This window comes from Rattus norvegicus, chromosome 9, assembly GCF_036323735.1.
Source record: "Rattus norvegicus strain BN/NHsdMcwi chromosome 9, GRCr8, whole genome shotgun sequence".
NCBI lineage: Eukaryota > Metazoa > Chordata > Mammalia > Rodentia > Muridae > Rattus > Rattus norvegicus.
Window position 1 is genome coordinate 32,468,537 of NC_086027.1, and position 19,074 is coordinate 32,487,610.

A 19,074-nucleotide genomic window follows, 5' to 3' on the forward strand; every position below is an offset into this window, starting at 1 on the left:
ACAAATGGTTTCCCTAGAAACAGAAATGCTGGATCACAAGAATTTTGAATGAACTTCCAGGGGGGACAAACCTGTCTGTATTTTGGAAGGGTTTTATTTTTAATGAACATAGACTCATTGGATATCAGACAAGATTTCTTTCAGAAGATATGAAACTCACTGTGAAAGATAACCGTGCAAGGGTCCATGTTGAATTTTTGAAGAAAAAAAAAGTGAAGATGAGGAAAAAGAAAAGATGGGAAAGATGGGCAAAGGACACTCAGCTGTACTAACCCTAACCATAACGCTAACCCTAACCCTAACACTAACAGCTAACCCTAACCACCTAACTCTAACCCTAACACCTAACCATAAACATAACACCCAATCCCCATCCTAACACCTAACCATAACCATAACATATAACCCTAACTAACCATAACCCTAACCACATAACTCTAACCCTAACACCTAACCATAAGCATAACAAATAATCCTACCTAACCATAACCCTAATCATAACCCCTAACCCTAACACCTAACCATAGTATCTAATCCCAACACTAACACCTAACCATAACCATAACACATAACTGACATCATGTCATATAGCCTTGTCTATAGAGTTGAAGGATGGGGTACAATAAAGTCTTTTTCCATGTCAAAAAAAAAAAAAAAAAAAGAAAGCTCTGAGGTAAAGAACACAGAGTCTTGGAGTAAGGTCATGCTGTGGAACAATGGCAAAAACAGGCAAAAAGTCTGTAATGGCTAGCTATGCCTTTGCGTACTGCCCTATGCTACACATTCCATTACTTTGCCAGTTAATGTAGAATTAAAAAAAAATAGAACACTGCCATGCCCGCTGGAATTCTCAGGGTAGAAAGGCTCTAACAACTGAGGAGCAACTCATTACACTGGGCCCCTGAAGCCTAGAAGACCTGCAATTGCTAACAAGGTAATCACCACAGCTGAGGGCAAAATGCAAAAATATTCAGCATTGAGAAAACATTAGTTATCGTTTTGTTCAGCTCTTTAATCACAAAGATGAACACATTTTTAAAAAGGCTCAAAATGTTTTGTTTTTGTTTTGTCTTCTTTTTTTAAAAAGGGTAGACTTAACATAGAAATCCACATGCATTTGTTATAAATTTTCTTGACTTATTTTAGGCACCTTAGTACCTTTGCTTTATCAGATTTAATAACCCATGTTCATAATATTCCAACTTCCGTGCTATCAAACATTGAAAATGAAAAGATGGAAAATGAAATAAAGAGAAAAATGGCTGGAAATGAATAGGGGTAAATTAAACATATAGACTCGCTAACCACTAAGAATGGTACACAGTGTTTGTGGACAGACAGAGCTCCTGAAAAGTCAGAGACATAGTACTGGGGCCACTTCAGCTGACAGTGTTTATATGTTTATTGAGGTACTGTCAAGAAGAGTAATCTAACACATTATTAGTGATATTAACACTTATCACATATAAAACTCATTTTGATCCCATTTAATACCTTTGCCTCTGAAATAAAACTTGGCTACATATAGTGTGTCAAATGATGTATTCATCATGGAGTGCAAACCTGTGAAGGTTTCACAACAGAAGTAGAATGTGTTTAATCGTATAAATGGAAAAGGTGCAGAGGGAGAGCTCTGTGACACACCCCGGGAGACTCTCACACGGGAAAAGCCTTGGGGTTATCTTGCAGGAAGACCTTCATCAGCTGGAAAAGTTAGCAAGAATCTCAATGCTAAATAAAACTAGCAATGATGATTTAAGCATCTATAGGAACTGCAACTATCAAGAAGAAATGAGATGTATGGGTTTAAGAAGACTGCCAGTTGACACACAATAAGGCAGTCATTAAACTTAATACGATTAAAAATGAAAAGGTCTTATAGGTCTTAGATAGACCTTTTAAATTAAAATATTAAGTTAAAATATCTTTGGGGTCCCATGACCCAGCGATGGCTGGCTTGACCACTTTTATTTACTCTCTTGAAAATACCTATACTTTCTTTCAAAGATATGATGTAGGCCTTTTCCTCATAACTGTTATATGTGATTTTGCACGTATTGATGGTCTGAATTATGCTCAATGATTAGCATGGCTGGTCAGTTTTTATGCAGTTTAACAGATACATACGTGTTCAATTCCCTGGAATTAACTGAACACTCACAAAGCATAATGTCTTTACCCATGTAATCTGCTGCTATGACACTTTATTGTCACTAGACAGCATTTGACTGATTTTTATTGAGACAAATTATTTTACAACCCAGATGCTCTTAATGAAACACACAAAATTATTTCTCTGCCATTATAAATCAACACAAATGAAAGATTTACAATACTATTGACTACTGAAGGATGTCTATACACAGAAAGTATATACATATTGCACAACAACTAAATAAATTGTCAACTTATACTTTTGTTTAGCAAATTCTATAGTAATAGGATATATGAAAGCAAAAATTTATTAACTTCCAGATGCCTAGCTTCAAGTTAATAGTAATGAGATTGATAACACAAGAAGCCTACAGACTCCAAATAGATTGGACCAGAAAAGAAACTCCTCCTGTCACATAATGGTCCAAACACCAAATGCACAAAACAAAGAAAGAATATTTAAAGCAGTAAGGGAAAATGTCAAGTAACATATAAAAGCAGACCTATAAGAATTAGACCAGACTTCTCACCAGAGACTATGAAAGCCAAAAGATTCTGGACAGATGTCATACAGACCCTAAGAGAATACAAATGCCAGCCCTTGTTACAATATCCAGCAAAACTCTCAGTTAACATAGAGGGAGAGACCAAGATATTCCATGACAAAACCAAATTTACACAATATCTTTCTACAAATCCAGATCTACAAAGGAACATAGATGGAAAAGTCCAACACAAGGAGGGAAACTACACCCTAGAAAAAGCAAGAAAGCAATCCCCCTTTAACAAAATCAAAAGAAGAGAGAGACACAAACATAATCACACCTCTAAATATGAAAATAACAGGAAGCCACAATCACTATTCCTTAATATCTCTCAACATCAATGGACTCAATGCCCCAATAAAAAGACATAGACTAACAGACTGGATACCTAAATGGACCCAGTATTTCACTGCCTACAGGAAACACACCTCAGAGTCTAAGACAGACACTACCTCAGAGTGAAAGGCTGGAAAACAACTTTCCAAGCAAATGGCCTGAAGAAGCAAGCTGGAGTAGCCATTCTAATATCGAGTAAAATTGATTTTCAACCAAAAGTCACCAAAAAAAGATAAGGAAGGACACTTCATATTCATCAAAGGTAAAAATCCATAAAGATGAACTCTCAATCCTAAATATCTATTCTCCAAATACAAGGGCACCTACATACATAAAAGAAACCTTACTAAATCTCAAAGGACACATTGTGCCTCACACAGTAATAGTAGGAGATTTCAACACCCCACTCTCATCAATGGGTAGATACTGGTAACAGAAATTAAACAGAGACATAGAGAAACTAACATTAGTTATGAACCAAATGGACTTAACAGATATTTATAGAACATTTCCATCCTAAAACAAAAGGATATACCTTCTTCTCAGCTCCTCATGGTACTTTCTCCAAAATTGACCACATAATCTGTCACAAAACAGACCTCAACAGACACAGGAAGATAGAAATAATCCAATGTATCTTATCAGTTCACCACGGACCAAGGCTGGTCTTCAAGAAAAACAATAAGGGAAGGACACCCACATACATGGAAGTTGAACAACGCTCTACTCAATTACAACTTGGTTAAGGAAGAAGTAAAGAAAGAAATTAAAGACTTATTAAAATTGAATGAAAATGAAGGTACAACATATCCAAACTTACAGGACACAAGGAAAGCTGTGCTAAGATGAAAACTCATAGTTCTGAATGCTTACAAAAAAATAAAAACAGGAGAGAGCACATGTCACCAGCTTGACAGCACACCTAAAAACTCTAGAACAAAAAGAAGCAAATACACCCAAGAGGAGTAGAAGTCAGGAAATAATCAAATGCAGGGCTGAAATCAACAAAGTAGAAACAAAAGGACTATACAAAGAATCAACAAAACCAAGAGCTGGTTCTCTGAGAAAATCAACAAGATAGATAAACCCTTAGCCAGACTAACCAGAGGGCACAGAGAGTATCCAAATTAACAAAATTAGAAATGAAAAGGAAGACATAACAACAGAATCTGAAGAAATTCAAAAAATCACCAGATCCTACAACAAAAGCTTATATTCAACAAAACTGGAAAATCTAGAGGAAATGGACAATTTTCTAGACAAATACCAGGTACCAAAGTTAAATCAGGACCAGATAAACCATCTAAACAACCCCATAACTCCTAAAGAAATAGAAGCAGTCATTAAAAGTCTCGCAACCAAAATGAGCCCAGGACCAGATGGGTTTAGTACAGAATTCTACCAGACCTTCATAGAATTCATACCAACACTGTCCAAACTATTCCACAAAATTGAAAGAGACAGAGTGCTAACGAATTACTTCTATGAAGCTACAATTACTCTTATACCTAAACCACACAAAGACCCAATAAAGAAAGAGAACTTCAGACCAATTTCCCTTATAAATATCGACATAAAAATACTCAATAAAATTCTTGCAAGAATTTAGAATTTTAGAATCCAAGAAGACATCAAAACGATCATCCATCATGATCAAGTAGGCTTCATCCCAAGTATGCAGGGATGGTTTAATACATGGAAAATCATCAACGTAATACACTATATAAACAAACTCAAAGATAAAAACCACATGATCATTTCATTAGATGCTGAGTAAGCATTTGACAAAATTCAACACCGCTTCATGATAAAAGTTCTAGAAAGAATAGGAATTCAAGGTCCATACCTAAACCTAGTAAAAGTCATATACAGCAAACCAGTACCTAACATTAAACTAAATAGAGAGAAACTTGAAGCAATCTCACTAAAATCAGGGACTAGAAAAGGCTGCCCACTCTCTCCCTACTAATTCAATATAGTTCTCAAAATCCTAGCAAGAGCAATCAGTCAACAAAAGGAGGTTAAAGGGATACAAATTGGAATGGAAGAAGTCAAATATGACTATTTGCAGATGATATGATAGTATAATTAAGTGGCCCCAAAAGTTCCACCAAAGAACTACTAAGCCTGATAAACAAGTTCAGCAAAGTGACTGGGTATAAAATTAACTCAAACAAATCAGTAGCCTTCCTCTACTCAAAGGATAAACAGGCTGAGAAAGAAATTAGGGAAATGACATCCTTCATAATAGTCACGAATAGTATAAAATACCTTGGTGTGACTTTAACCAAGCAAGTGAAAGATCTGTAAGATAAGAACTTCAAGTCTCTGAAGAAAGAAATTGAAGAAGGTCTCAGAAAATAGAAAGATCTCCCACGCTCATGGATTGGCAGGATTAATATAGTAAAAATGGCCATTTTGCCAAAAGCAATCTACAGATTCAATGCAATCTCCATCAAAATTCCAAGTCAATTCTTCATAGAGATAGAAAGAGCAATTTGAAAATTCATTTGGAATAAAAAAACACCCAGGATGGCTAAAACTATTCTCAACAATAAAGGACTTCTGTGGGAATCAACATCCCTGACCTCAAGCCATATTACAGAGCAATAGTGATAAAACTGTCTGGTATTGGTACAGAGACAGGCAGATGGATCATTGGAATAGAATTGAACACCCAGAAATGAACCCACACACCTATGGTCACTTGATCTTTTACAAAGGAGCTAAAACCATTCAATAGAAAAAAGATAGCATTTTCAAAAAATGGTGCTGGCTCAACTGGAGATCAGTATATAGAAGAATGCAAATTTATCCATTCTTATTGCCCTGTACAAAGCTTAAGTGCAAATGGATCAAGGACCTCCACATCAAACCAGATATATTCAAACTAATAGAAGAAAAAGTGGGGAAGAGTCTTGAACACATGGGCACTAGGAAAACTTTCCTGAACAGAACACCAATTCTTCATGCTCTAAGATCAAGAATCAACAAATGGGACCTCATAAAACTGCAAAGCTTCTGTAAGGCAAAGGACACTCTCATTAGGACAAAACAGCAACCAACAGATTGGGAAAAGATCTTTACCAATCCTACATCTGATAGAGGGCTAATATCCAAAATATACAAAGAACTCAAGAAGTTAGACTCCAGAGAGCCAAATAACCCTATTAAAAATGGGGTACAAAGCTAAACAAAGAATTCACAGCTGAGGAATATTGAGTGTCAGAGAAGCACCTAAAGAAATGTTCAACATCCTTAGTCGTCAGGGAAATTCAAATCAAAACAACCCTGAGATTCCGCCTCACACCAGTCAGAATGGCTAAGATAAAAAATTCAGATGACAACAGATGTTGGCAAGGATGTGGAGAAAGAGGAACACTCCTCCATTATTGGTGGGATTCAAACTGGTACAACCTCTCCATAAATCAGTCTGGAGGTTCCTCAGAAAATTGGACATTGCACTACGTGAGGACCCAGCTATACCTCTCTTGTGCATATACCCAAATGATACTCCAACATAAAACAAAGACACATGCTCCACTATGTTCATAGCAGCCTTATTTATAATAGCTAGAAGCTGGAAAGAACCCAGATGCCCTTCAACCGAAGAATGGATACAGAAAATATGGTACATCTACACAATGGAATACTACTCAGCTATCAAAAACAATGACTTCCTGAAATTCATAAGCAAATGGACTGGAAAACATCATCCTGAGTGAGGTAACCCAATCACAGAAAAACACACGTGGTATGCTCTCACTGATAAGCATATATTAGCCCAAAAGCTCAAATTACCCAAGATGCAATACACAGACCACATGAAACTCACGAAGGATGACCAAAATGTGGATGCTTCACTCCTTAAAAAGGGGAACAAAAATATCCATAGAGCAGAGACTGAAGGAACGGCCATTCAGTGCCTGCCTCACATGTGGCCCAGATATATATAGCCACCAAAACTACATAAGATGGATTAAGCTAAGAAGTGCATGCTGACAGGAATCAGATATAGATGTCTCCTGAGAGACACAGCCAGAACAGTTCAAATATAGAGGTCAATGCTAGCAGCAAACCATTGAACTGAGAACCAGATCCACGTTGGAGGAATTAGAGAAAGGATTGAAAGACCTGAAGGGGCTTGCAACCCCATAAGAACAACAATGCCAACCAACCAGAGCTTCCAGGGACTAAACCACTACCCAAAGACTAAACATGGACTGATCCTGGGCTCCAGCTGCATATGTAGCAGAGGATGGCCTTGTTGGGCACCAATGGAAAGAGAAGCCCTTGGTCCTGTCATGGTTGGACCCCCAGTGTAGGGGATTGTTGGGGAGGGAGATGTGGTAAGGGGAGGGGAGCACCTTTATACAAAGTGAGGGGAGGGGTTAGGGGGGTTATGGACAGGAAACTGGGGAAGGGAATAAGAAATGTAAATAAGAAATACCCAATTAGAAAAAAAAAAGAAAGTCTTGGAATAAATGAATTAGCGACAGAGTGAACGAGTCCAGGAAAAAGGCTTTACTCATAATTATCATAATTAATTTCTGGGCTGCTTGGTTAAGCTTAGTGATGGAATGCAGTTGAGTCTTTTTAATAATGAATACTTTTATACTACACTGATCAGAAGGCACATTGGTATGCATAAACAACAAAATTATGTTTACTGAAAAGAGACAATTTTAAAAGAAAAGTAATTATGTATATGACTCTCGTTATAAGAAATAAATCAATAAAAATGAATACAAGGATGGATGAATTAGTACTGAGCTATGAAAATCTGTTTGAATAGCTTTTATAGAATGGTGATGTAATAACTCAACATAAATGTTTCTGAACAAAGTGATTTTGGGGAGCATGAAGATGGATTCTCGCTTGAAGCTCAGGACAGCATCAAGCTAAGTAAAGAATCAGAGATCAGTTTAACTCACAGTCCTCCTGCTCCATTCCCTAAGTCCCAGGATGACGGGTGTGTAACACCACTAACTAATGAACCTATTTCCAACACAGTAAGTATGTCAGCTTTTTGAAAAGCTTGTAACCTAAGAATTTTTATCTTTGAAGCCTATTACCAGAATACAATAACTCTCTATCAAAGTGCACTACTGAAGGTATCAAACTAATTTAACTGTGGTAAAATGGTTTTATAGAACCATGAAGGAGATATGATTTCACTTCATACTGAATATTATTTATTTAAAGAAAATGATAGAAAAGTAAGCCATGGGTCTGATAAATGGCTCACTCTCTGTAGTGCCTTTCACACAGCATAAAGGCATACACTTGAACCCAAAATTCTCATAAAAATATCCTGTGGGGGCTGAACTGAGCTGATCCCTAGGGTTATTGGCCAGCCAACCTAGAATAATGGGCAAGGTCCACGACCCAATGAGAGACTATGAAATAGAGGTGGTTGTCTCATACAATATCCCTGAGGCTGACCTTTGTCTTCCTTCTCTAACTATTGCCACCCACCCAGGATTCCATGTTTACATGAGTAAACACACACACACACACACACACACACACACACACACACTCGGGGGGTGGCAGAGAGAGACGGAGGGAAGAGTGGGGTGGAGGGAGGTGGAGGAAGAGCAAGAGAGAGAGTAAGAGTGACATAGTGACAAATATTGACCATAGATGGAGGAATAGACAATCTCCTTCACTGGGAGACAGTCTAGGACTTTCTCAAAAAGTTAAATCTGGAGTTATCGTCAGACCCAGAAATTCTACAACTAGGTATGTAAACACAGATTTTACAATGTCTTAAGACAAAATTCAGAACATCATTTCAGCATATGCTCCATGGAAAGCGTTAACACATTTCTTTCTTCATAATAGAAAATTCTCCCTCTCTGCAAACCTAGTGTAGCTCTGTTCGCCTTAATAGGAAGCTTTATAATTTTCTAAGACACAGTGTATTAAAAGATACACTGAGGAAGTGAACGAGGTCAAGACTAACCAAGCCTATACGTGTTCTAATGAATCTGAATATCATCAAACATTTCCAGAACAGCAGTGTTAGTATTAACTACTAAAAACTCCTGAAAGAACAGTAAACCAAACTCACGAACTTTGAAGTTTTATTGTATGTGTATGGGTGTTCTGCTCGTGTGAATATGCCTGGTGCCTGTAGAGACCAAAAGAGGGTGACAGATCCCTTGGAACTGTAGTTGCAGACAGTGTGAGCCACTGGGTGGGTGGAATTGGATCCAGGTCCTCTGGAAAAGCCACCATCTTAACTGCTGAGTCATGTCTGCAGTCCCTAGTGAATCAAAGTCTTAAAACACGTTTGTATGAAAACTAGACATAAGGAGGCTGAGGGATGGTTCATTCAGTAAAATGCTTACCACATAAACGTGGGGGAACTAAACAGTCAGATGTGGTGGCTTGTAGACTCCTTTTTCTGATACAGAGGTGGATCCTTTGGGCTTGGTGGGTAGCAAGTCTAACACAATTAGGTTGAGTGAGAGACCCTGTCTCAAGAAGTAAATCAGAACCAGGTGTTGTGGCACAGGCCTTTAACCTTGGCATTAGCATTTGGGAGTGAGAGGCAGGTAGGTGTCTGTGAGTTCCAAGCCCACCTGGTCTACAGTTTCAGGCAACCAGGACTACACATTGAGACCCTGTCTCAAAATGAAGTAAAATAAAGGGACAATTGAGAAAGATACCTCTGGCCTCCACATGGGTGCACACACACACACACACACACACACACACACACACACACGCGTGCCCATAAGCAAGCACAAACACACATGAATTCATAGCTGTCCTATTTGCAACTTACATGCTGTTTTCCCTTTAAGATATGTTCAATAAAACCAGAAAAACACTTGAGAAATCTAATCAACCAACTTGTATAATCTCAGTTCTCTTTTGATATAAGCTGAGATTTTTACTTCTATACCTCTGTACATATATACTTTTCTACATCACTGTAAATATAGCTAAATAAAGAACATCTTTGTGGGATGAACTTCTAAGAGAAATGTTAGAAAATTCAAAATTTCTAGAAAAAATGGATCTCAAGAAAATTCTTCTTTTTTTTTTTGGTTCTTTTTTTTCGGAGCTGGGGACCGAACCCAGAGCCTTGCGCTTCCTAGGTAAGCGCTCTACCACTGAGCTAAGTCCCCAGCCCCAAGAAAATTCTTAAATGTCATATTCTTCAACTGAGTTAAGGCCGTGTACTAGAAGCCTCTGCCTGACTAAATACAGACAACTCTGAGAATATTTTTCACAATAACAATACATATTTAATGTAATCATGCAAATCACTTGTTTAAAATAGCTATAATTTTCTGACTTGGTTGCTTTTAATTCTAGCAAGGGAAAAACTTCAAAGTTGCTTATTTTGTAATTAAAGAATAAAGTACTTGTGTGCTTGTGTGCAAAAGGGTATTTTCTATGCTCTTAAGAATGAGCCATCCACATGAAGACTAACTTAACATGGAATTTTACTGTCCCATTTCAAGGTCAACCTTAGAAGGTTTTCAAAAAGCAAAACACACCTGTTTTATCAATATTAACTTTAATATAATTCTTATAAATGCCAATGAAAATTTAATAGGAAGGAGTACTTAAAAATAGTGACTACTAAGTATAGCGTCTCATTATTTATTATAGTTAATAATATGTGTAATTATGTGTGTTATATAGAATGAATTTTCATGGATATATAAAACTCTCTTTACATATAAATTCTAGAAGACATTCCTCTACTGATTTCACATTTTGAGACAATACCAAAAAGGATAGGGTTCTGTTTGCAGAGTAATGAAAATGCTTTCTTTAATAAATATTCTTAACATAAAGCCCGATACATCTATTTGAAAATCAAATAAACTAAAAATGTAACAAGTTCATCGTGTTTGCTGTTTTCATAATCCAAGTTTTCTCACTAGAAGGCTTTACGGAAATTTATAGAGAATCGGGGAACTGAATGTAGAGGCTTCGTTCCCTACTTCTGCAGCAGAATATGTGTTATCAAGGGATCGATCTAAATTCCACCATCTACCACCAAACGGAGTCAAACAGAGGTAAAGTTAACTTAAACACGCTATAGGAAATTTCACAGCATCCCTGTATTTTATGTGTGGAAGACGGTTTTCCACAAGATAAAACACATGATCTTAGTTTTGATAATGAAAGTATGGCTGCGTGCAAAAGCACTTTCTGTTATAAGCTACTACTCACACCCACACCAATGTCCTCCTGTACGACAGTTCTTTCTTATGAGCAATTCACAGTCTTCCAAGTTACTATTAGGTAAGACGTAGGGTAAGGATAATGTCTCAAAACAAAGTAGTTCAAATAGTTTCTGGAATGAAAACTATGATAATTATCATTTAGCTGGACTTAATTAAGAAAATATAGATATATACATATTAAACAGCCTTGGGACTTCTTTAATCATTTAATCGCATTTAAATCAATTCATTAGACCACATCAAATTCATTATTATCATATCGATGAAGTGTGGTTTAAGGTAAGTTTCAGTTATTATCTTCCTATTCTCTCCCCCTTGCTCCTTTCTCTTTCCCTCCCTCTTCCTCTCTCCCCCATCCACCTCTCTCTTTCTGCCACTGGCAAAATAAGCAAGCTCTGGACAATAAAGAGAGGACTGGAACTCAAACACTAGGTTCCACACTCGATTATTCTGAGACTGAAGAGATAGTCCAGTAGCTATAAGTGCCTTCTGCTCTTACACAGACTAGAGCTCGGTTCCCAGTGTGCACCTCAAGCAGCTCACAACTGCCTGGAACTCTAGCTCCAGGGGGAATCTGATATTTCCTTCTGGCTTCCTCTGTCCCCCTTGCATGTGTGTGCATGCATGCATGCATACAGACAGACACACGCATCCCGTCACAAAATTAAACACATATATATATTTTCTAAATACTGTTATTCTCTTTAACATACCCGAGGACGAAATCTAGTATTGCTTCCCTCAGGCTGGAACATTAACTCGCTGAAGTGCTTCTTAGGTTAAAAAGTGCTCAGAGAAATTTTGACTGAGTAGTTTATACATAAGACAAATTGTGCGTGCTTTCAACTCGAAGTGAATGAAATAACTGAATGCGATTGTATTTTACGTCATTCCTGTTGCAACCGCAGTCTTCCTGGATCCTCACTGTGCAGGCAACAGCCATAAGAAGCCCTGTCAGTCTAAGCCAACCTACTGTTCAGCATAGGAAGGTCGTCCAAGGCACAATGGGCTGGCTAGCCCGTCCTTCGGGAGTAGCCGATCTGAACAACATTATTATTATTACATAACTTACCCTTTTGTTCTCTGAAGCAACTCAAGTTAACTTTCCAATACAGGTTTGTCCTAAGTGATACTATTTATTAAACTGTATGTGTAACATTACCCACTTAGTGTGTTTAATGAGAGGAATTGTGGCATGAAACCAATGATTCCCACGCACCGGTAACATTTGAAGACTACGGTACTGGATAAACGGTCCACTCTAAACGTTTGAACAGAAAATCTGATGGCCAGAAATGATCATGATACTTGAAAACATGGATCAAAATTCAGTTTAATGTCGGGCTTGCTCATCTTGCACTGTTGTATATCATTTGAGGCTGAAATATATTCACAAAGGCAGCTAGGATGACCAAAACATTCATTGCCTCCTTGCCACTTGGGGGAAATGGATGATCCCTTGAGGATGTTATCATTGATGCCGGAGGAAGGTATACAGAGTATGCAGCCGAGATGTTGAAGGTGGAGGCCACTTGTATCCCATCTTCCCAAATGCAAGCAGCCTTTGTGGAGTCTGCAGTTGGTAAGGGTTAAACTTAATCTCTCACCCCCCCCTACCCAGGGAGCAATTGTTATAGACAAGAGTGAAGAAAAGGGCAAAAATGTGGCTCCCAATTATGCCATGTGTCCCACGGAAACTTCCTTTTGACTTGTCTTATATCTGATTTGAACTTGATCTCGTCTGCACCAAGTCTGCATACCTTGTCTCCTCCTGCGGTGGAGATTTTAGGTCGCCAGCTTTTATACCTAAGAGGCTCTCGGAAGTCCATTAGAGTTTACAGTTCTTAAAACAGATGAGATCGTCACCCAGATCCCAAAGCTAAGGGGAAACGGGCTGGAAAATATACCAAAATCTCACTGTTTCCAGGAGTTCAATCTGTCCAAACTTTGTAAACAAAGGTTAACATTCTGCCTGACTCTTAGATGTTTGTCTTGGTTCCATTCTCACGGCAGCTTAGAGATGAGCTAGCTCTTCCCGACATAAAACTGCACCGTGAAATGCGAGATTAACAGATCTACAGGCAACCGTCACTTAACAAGAGTTCGCACAAATACAGTATAGCAAGTCATAGTAAAGAAAGCACGGATTCTAACCACTTTGTCCTCCTTTGGGAAAACATCCAAGGAAGCAGAGCAGGGAGAGAAGAGAGAGAGAGAGAGAGAGAGAGAGAGAGAGAGAGAGAGAGAGAGAGAAGAGAAACAAGGTTGAGCCATACATTAACAAAGTGATACCAGCACAGCAAATACATTTCTTCACAGAGTTCAAACACTTGTTCAGAAACAACAAACCCTATACTGAAAGCTCACACACAGGTCTTACCATGTGCTACCGGGTACTGGATAGAAGAACTGGGCCAGGTTCCTGAGCTTTAGAATTTAGATTAGTAGGTCTACATTTAAAGCACTTTGGTACTGGGTGTCCTGACACACATCTGTAATCCTAGCACTAGGGAAGCTGAGGCAGAAATATCTAAACGTCGGCATCAATCGATAGCGGGATGCTAGAAACAGCAAGCGATATTTCAGAACCAAAAACTAAGGAAATCTTCAGAAAAAAATGTCAATTCGCCACATGTTGCCTCTTATTATTGAAAACACTTTATTTATAAATACATAAAGTGACGCTAAAATTTTATTAAATTCCAGTGAAAATTGTTAGAGACAAATCTTAGAAAAATATATTAATCAGAAGTGTCACAAATAGACAGATAACTGTAAGTACTTTAGGCATGACTTATTCCATAACAATTAAAATAGTATTTATTTATATGTGTTTCAATATTTTATCATAGAAGAAAACAGGTTTACACAATATTGTGCTTTTGTGCATAGACAACATTTTAGGCTGGACTGTCATTTTATTTCTTTAAATTTCTTTCCAAGTTGGGGTGATTTTAGTATAAGAGGGATGAACGGAAAGGGGTTCTAGTATCCGCCTCAAAGAAAGAAAAAGATATTTCCCAGGTCAATTTTCTTTAAACAACCTGAATTTGACCCTAACAACTTCAAGATACCGGCACACAACTGTGTGACAGTTGGCCCTCCTCAGTCCTGTAATGGGAAGTTAAGAGCTTCAACAGCTGCAGATCCTCAGGCAGCAACAGCCCTCGGCTGGTGTAGACTGTCCCTGCCAGCGCCGTTCAGACTGTGAGTGTTATAATGTCTCCTGGCCTCACCTGGGAATGCTCACTCCAAGGGACGTGCTTGCGGACATTGAAAACGGGATGAGGGATTGCTGAATACATTTTGTGGTCCCTACAAGTGATGTTGGCTTAAGTTATTTTTACCCAACTCTCAGGACAAGTACAGAAGGATAAGCACTACTCTTTGTCTTATAGGTAAGGAAACTCCTGTTCAGAGACAACACTAGTCTTATATTGAAGTGTACAAGTGCTTTGGATACTCCGTGTCTTAACTCCTCCTGAAGAGAATCTAGAATATCCTACCACAATTCAGACGACCAACTAATACATTGTCAACTGGGAAGCTTGTTCTCAATTTTAATTGATCTTTCCCAAATTAGAAGAATGTCAAGAGTGGGTAAAGTGTTAATGGTTTAAAGTAAGTTTATATCATACTCCGCATGTGGGTAGATAACATAAGGTCTTGGGCTAACTAGGGAATTTTTAAGGAAGAAGCCATCACAATCGTTCAATACGATACTCCACATCTCAACCAAAAGATTAATTGGATTTCTCTGCAAACAATTCTACTGTTGCATTGTATAATATTGCACTATATATATATATGTATTGTATAATTGTACAATATATATGTAATTGTATAATATATGTAATTGTATAATATATAAATGTATTGCATTGCATTGTGAATTCAATATGAATTGAATGCAGTATGAATTATAGCATACGTATGAAATATATTCTACAGTAAATATTTGTTAATATGGGTCTCGAACGGTAACATTGGGTCCTGTTACATTAGAATTTATTTTTTTATTTAGAATCTTAAAGCTATATTTGTGCTCACTTAAAACTATGCTAGACCCTGGTCTTAATTCAGCAAAATGAGGAAATGGCTTCAGATGGGAATACATCTCACAACTCCAACATTTTAAAACGTGTTTATTTCACGTACTCCTTAAATACTTGAATAGTTCTTATAAGAAGTATAGTGACAAGTATAAACTTGCCAGTATTTCTTTGGCTTGATAGTAAATCTGAAATTATAATCTTTAGTGATACTAAGTTTACGTTTACTTCAAAATTAAATGCTTTGGACAGGTATTCTTTTGGCTTGGAATGGGAATCATTTATAAAGCCCCACACATGGGCAAAGTATCTCATTCAGTGCTGTATTAATCACTATCCCACTGGTTTGCATCTTATAAAAAACTCAAAACGCGGAAGGATGTGTTCCTGTGCATATTACATGCATGTGTCAGCCTCGGATCATACATGCATTTACATGCTTGCAAACGCGGTAGCTTTTGTTCAGCTCCTGGGCCCCTGCTGTGTTCACAGGACACTCACATTGTTCGATCGCAGAGACACACGGCCTCCGCAGCGTGCACAGAACTTGGTGCGACAATAGGAGCAGAGATGGCCACATCCATCAGCAAACTTTGTCTTATGACAGATTCCACACGTCGGGGCATCATCCTTGTGCTCGCCCTGGTAACGCCTCGCTTCCTCTCCGATTTTTCTCACTTGCTCCTTGTAGCTTTCAAACTGTTGATGCAATCTCCTGGGCAAAAGAGACAAGAGAGTAAACTAAGTAAATGAAGAAGACAGACAGACTCAAGTATTCCTAAAGAAAATGAAAGTTGAGCTGTTTGAGGAAAAGTAGCACGTGCAAATCTACTTTTCCTGTCAGCTGAAAACCTAAGCTATCTGTCCTGCTCTACTCACACCCTGACGTCAATCAAGAGCTTCTACTTTTACAACTTCTAGGGCTCTGTCAGTCACAGCCACTAAGGCAAGCCCTTCCCCATGAGACCATTTACAGTAAGATTCGAATACTCCCAACTCATCAGTTCAAGTCCTTTAACCTTGCTATAAATAGAGCTACTGAAACAAAACTCTGACCTATAGTGCGTCTCCCACATGAAGGATTTCTCACACTGTAAGTGAGAACACAGAGTGTTGCACAAAGCCCAGGCAACTGTCTTTGGCTCTCACCAGGAGAAAATGCTGGGAAATAGCTGATCAAATTTATCCATTATGTATGAGCTAGTGGGTTGCACATGAGTGTTCCCTAAAACACAGACTGCAAAGATGCCATTGTTAATTCTGGCAGTTTATGCTATGCTCTGCCTATGGTGACTGCTGGGAGGTTCATTCTCCAAGCACAGAAGGTGGTGAGCCAGGCCCATGCTTAGAAGTGCCTTGGAACTGGCATTCGGTTATGTTACATGCGGGTCTGTTTGTTTGTTTTGTTTGGTACTGTATTTTTGTTTGGTTTTTGGTTTTGGTTTTTTACTTCTAATAGCTCCTGAGCAGAACTTAAATTATTACTTTGTTCTTTGCCATTCGTACTTTTTCTATTTAACCCATATTTAAAGCAAAAGTGTACAGGCTCATATACAATGCAGTTAAATACCTAACATGATTTCTGACTGGAAGGCGTGATGATCCCATTTTATAGAAGAATAATGTGCTGCCACTTTATTTAATGAGTGCACAAATACTTAGTTCATTGGATCGTTTGATACATTAACTATTTTATATGTTATCATTAATATGAGATCAAGTTGGTAGGAAACAGCAAGGATGACTATTATTTCAAAAGCTGTACAAAATAGCACTGAGAGTCTTACACCTTCCAGTGCATGAAATGCCTTTGAGGAATGGCAGCAAAGAAATAGCCCCAATCAAATAAACAGAAATAAACTGTAAGCACAAGAGGAATCAAGAATCTTACTCATTACGTAGGCCCTAAGTAATATCCTAACTGTTAGAGCCACTAAGTCAAATCTACTCAGAAATCAAGTGTGCTTCATAAGCCAGGCTAAGGAAGAGTTCTCTTATAAATTTATTCTATAATATGGGAAACGATTTAGTATGGGTGTCAGTAAACCTTTCACTAAAAGGTCAGACGATAAATATCAGATGACATCTTATCCTTTCTGAGCTAAACAGCATTTGTTGTAAGTACTCACTCCCACTTTTCTGACAGGAAAGCAGCCACGGATAGTATGTAAATGATGAGGGTGAATACATTTAGTATGGTTTTTATTTTCTGGGAAGAGAGACGGTAGGCTAGAGTTGCCTAACGAGTCAGTCAGCCTGTTCTTCATCAGCATTTATTTTATGGAAAGGTAGAATGATTTCAAAACAAAATCCTCTTGGGATTTTTTCAGATATGCACTTGGGAATTTTGTACATTTAATTATAAATGTATAAATGGTTTCAGCGTTTTGCTCTGTTTGTAGCCTACCTATGTATGATTCTTGAGATTGAACCCAGGGCCTCCTGCATACTAAGCACACGCTCTAGAACTAAACACACATTCAGTCCTCGAAGGAAATCATTATATGAGATGTAATATGCGAGGCTCTCGCTGTCGAGGTAAAACCCTTCCCTACCGCAATCTCATGGAGTTCTATTTACCCACTCATAACTCACTTCATATTCCTTACTACATTGTATATTTGGCTTTTACTATTTCTATACTTGTCCTCTGACACCTGTCTTCAACTAAAAAGTATAACAGATGTACAACTGAGCAAAGAATGGAGACGTGCTGTCTTGATCAAAGCCAATATAGGTTTTGTATATGCATGCATACCTATTTAAATATACGATTTTAAATTCATAGTGAATTCTGAGGGAAAACACCTATAATTTCCAAGTGAGTTCATACAAAACAGAAAATATCTGGGAAAAAAAATAAAAAAGCCTCACCTACTTCCATAAAACAGTAAAAGGCTGGTTAAAATGCTTTTAATTTGAAATGTATGTTGGAGCAGGAACCAAAGTGTGCAAAATCCACAAAGAATAAAAGGAAATAAAACAGTATTTTGAGAAAGTAACATAATTCCAATGCTGATTTCTGTCTAGGAACAGGCTCTGGGGCTCTGTGACCACGAACTTCCGTTTTTGTTATACGAGGAAGGAAGTGCTTTAGTCAGGCAGCCAACGAAAACATTTGAAAGAAAATGTATGACAGCCAACATGGTCGTGCAAAACGATGAAACTCAAGAGAGTCAACACTAAAGATTTAAGTTAAAGAGGAAAACATGAAGCTCCAGAGAAGGAATGATTAGCAACTGTAGCAGAGATGACAGAGATAATGAACTGGTTAAGAATCATTAAGTAGAATACAGTGCAGTGTGACTGGCACACAAAGATGTCCATGGCGGATTATTTAAAAAAAAATATAGTTAAATGAGGCTTAGGAAAGACAGACTTAAATACAGCACAACATGCGAGTCCTAATGAGTTGGGGTTCATTTTCATAAAGACAGATGGAAAATTTGAAATAATGGAGATATCTCAGGGAAGTATTTAAAATAAAAAAAAAACTGAAAAAATATGGTATACTATCTTACTAAAGAGCATTGCTAATCCAGGCAGAGGTTTTCACATCTGTACACTCTGCACTTGAAAGCCTGAACCATGAAGACTGAGTTTAAACCCAGCCTTGGTTAGGCTGTACGAATCACCTGCATCAACCCCCACATACACACAGGCACGCACACACGCACGCACTCAATACTAATGACAATAAAAATAATGTATTTTTTAAAAGTATGAATTTAACCTTTTACGTGACAACTTTGAACCTAGCTGAATAATCCA

General features: G+C 37.9%; 1 protein-coding gene across 45 annotated transcripts in view; it reads right to left on the minus strand.

Annotated features, from left to right (window-relative positions):
* Rims1 (regulating synaptic membrane exocytosis 1) overlaps nucleotides 1–19,074 on the minus strand; it is a 499,647-nt gene that overhangs the window by 275,185 nt on the left and 205,388 nt on the right. For 39 of the 45 annotated variants that reach the window (XR_010054639.1, XR_010054638.1, XR_010054637.1 and 36 more), the window contains 2 exon segments: nucleotides 15,805–16,018; nucleotides 13,406–13,417 (listed from right to left, as the gene is read on the minus strand). Coding sequence is in view for 38 of the 45 variants with exons in the window: in NM_052829.3 (NP_439894.2) it covers nucleotides 13,406–13,417; nucleotides 15,805–16,018 (226 nt within the window). In the remaining 7 variants the exon portion in view is untranslated. 45 annotated transcript variants of the gene reach the window in all.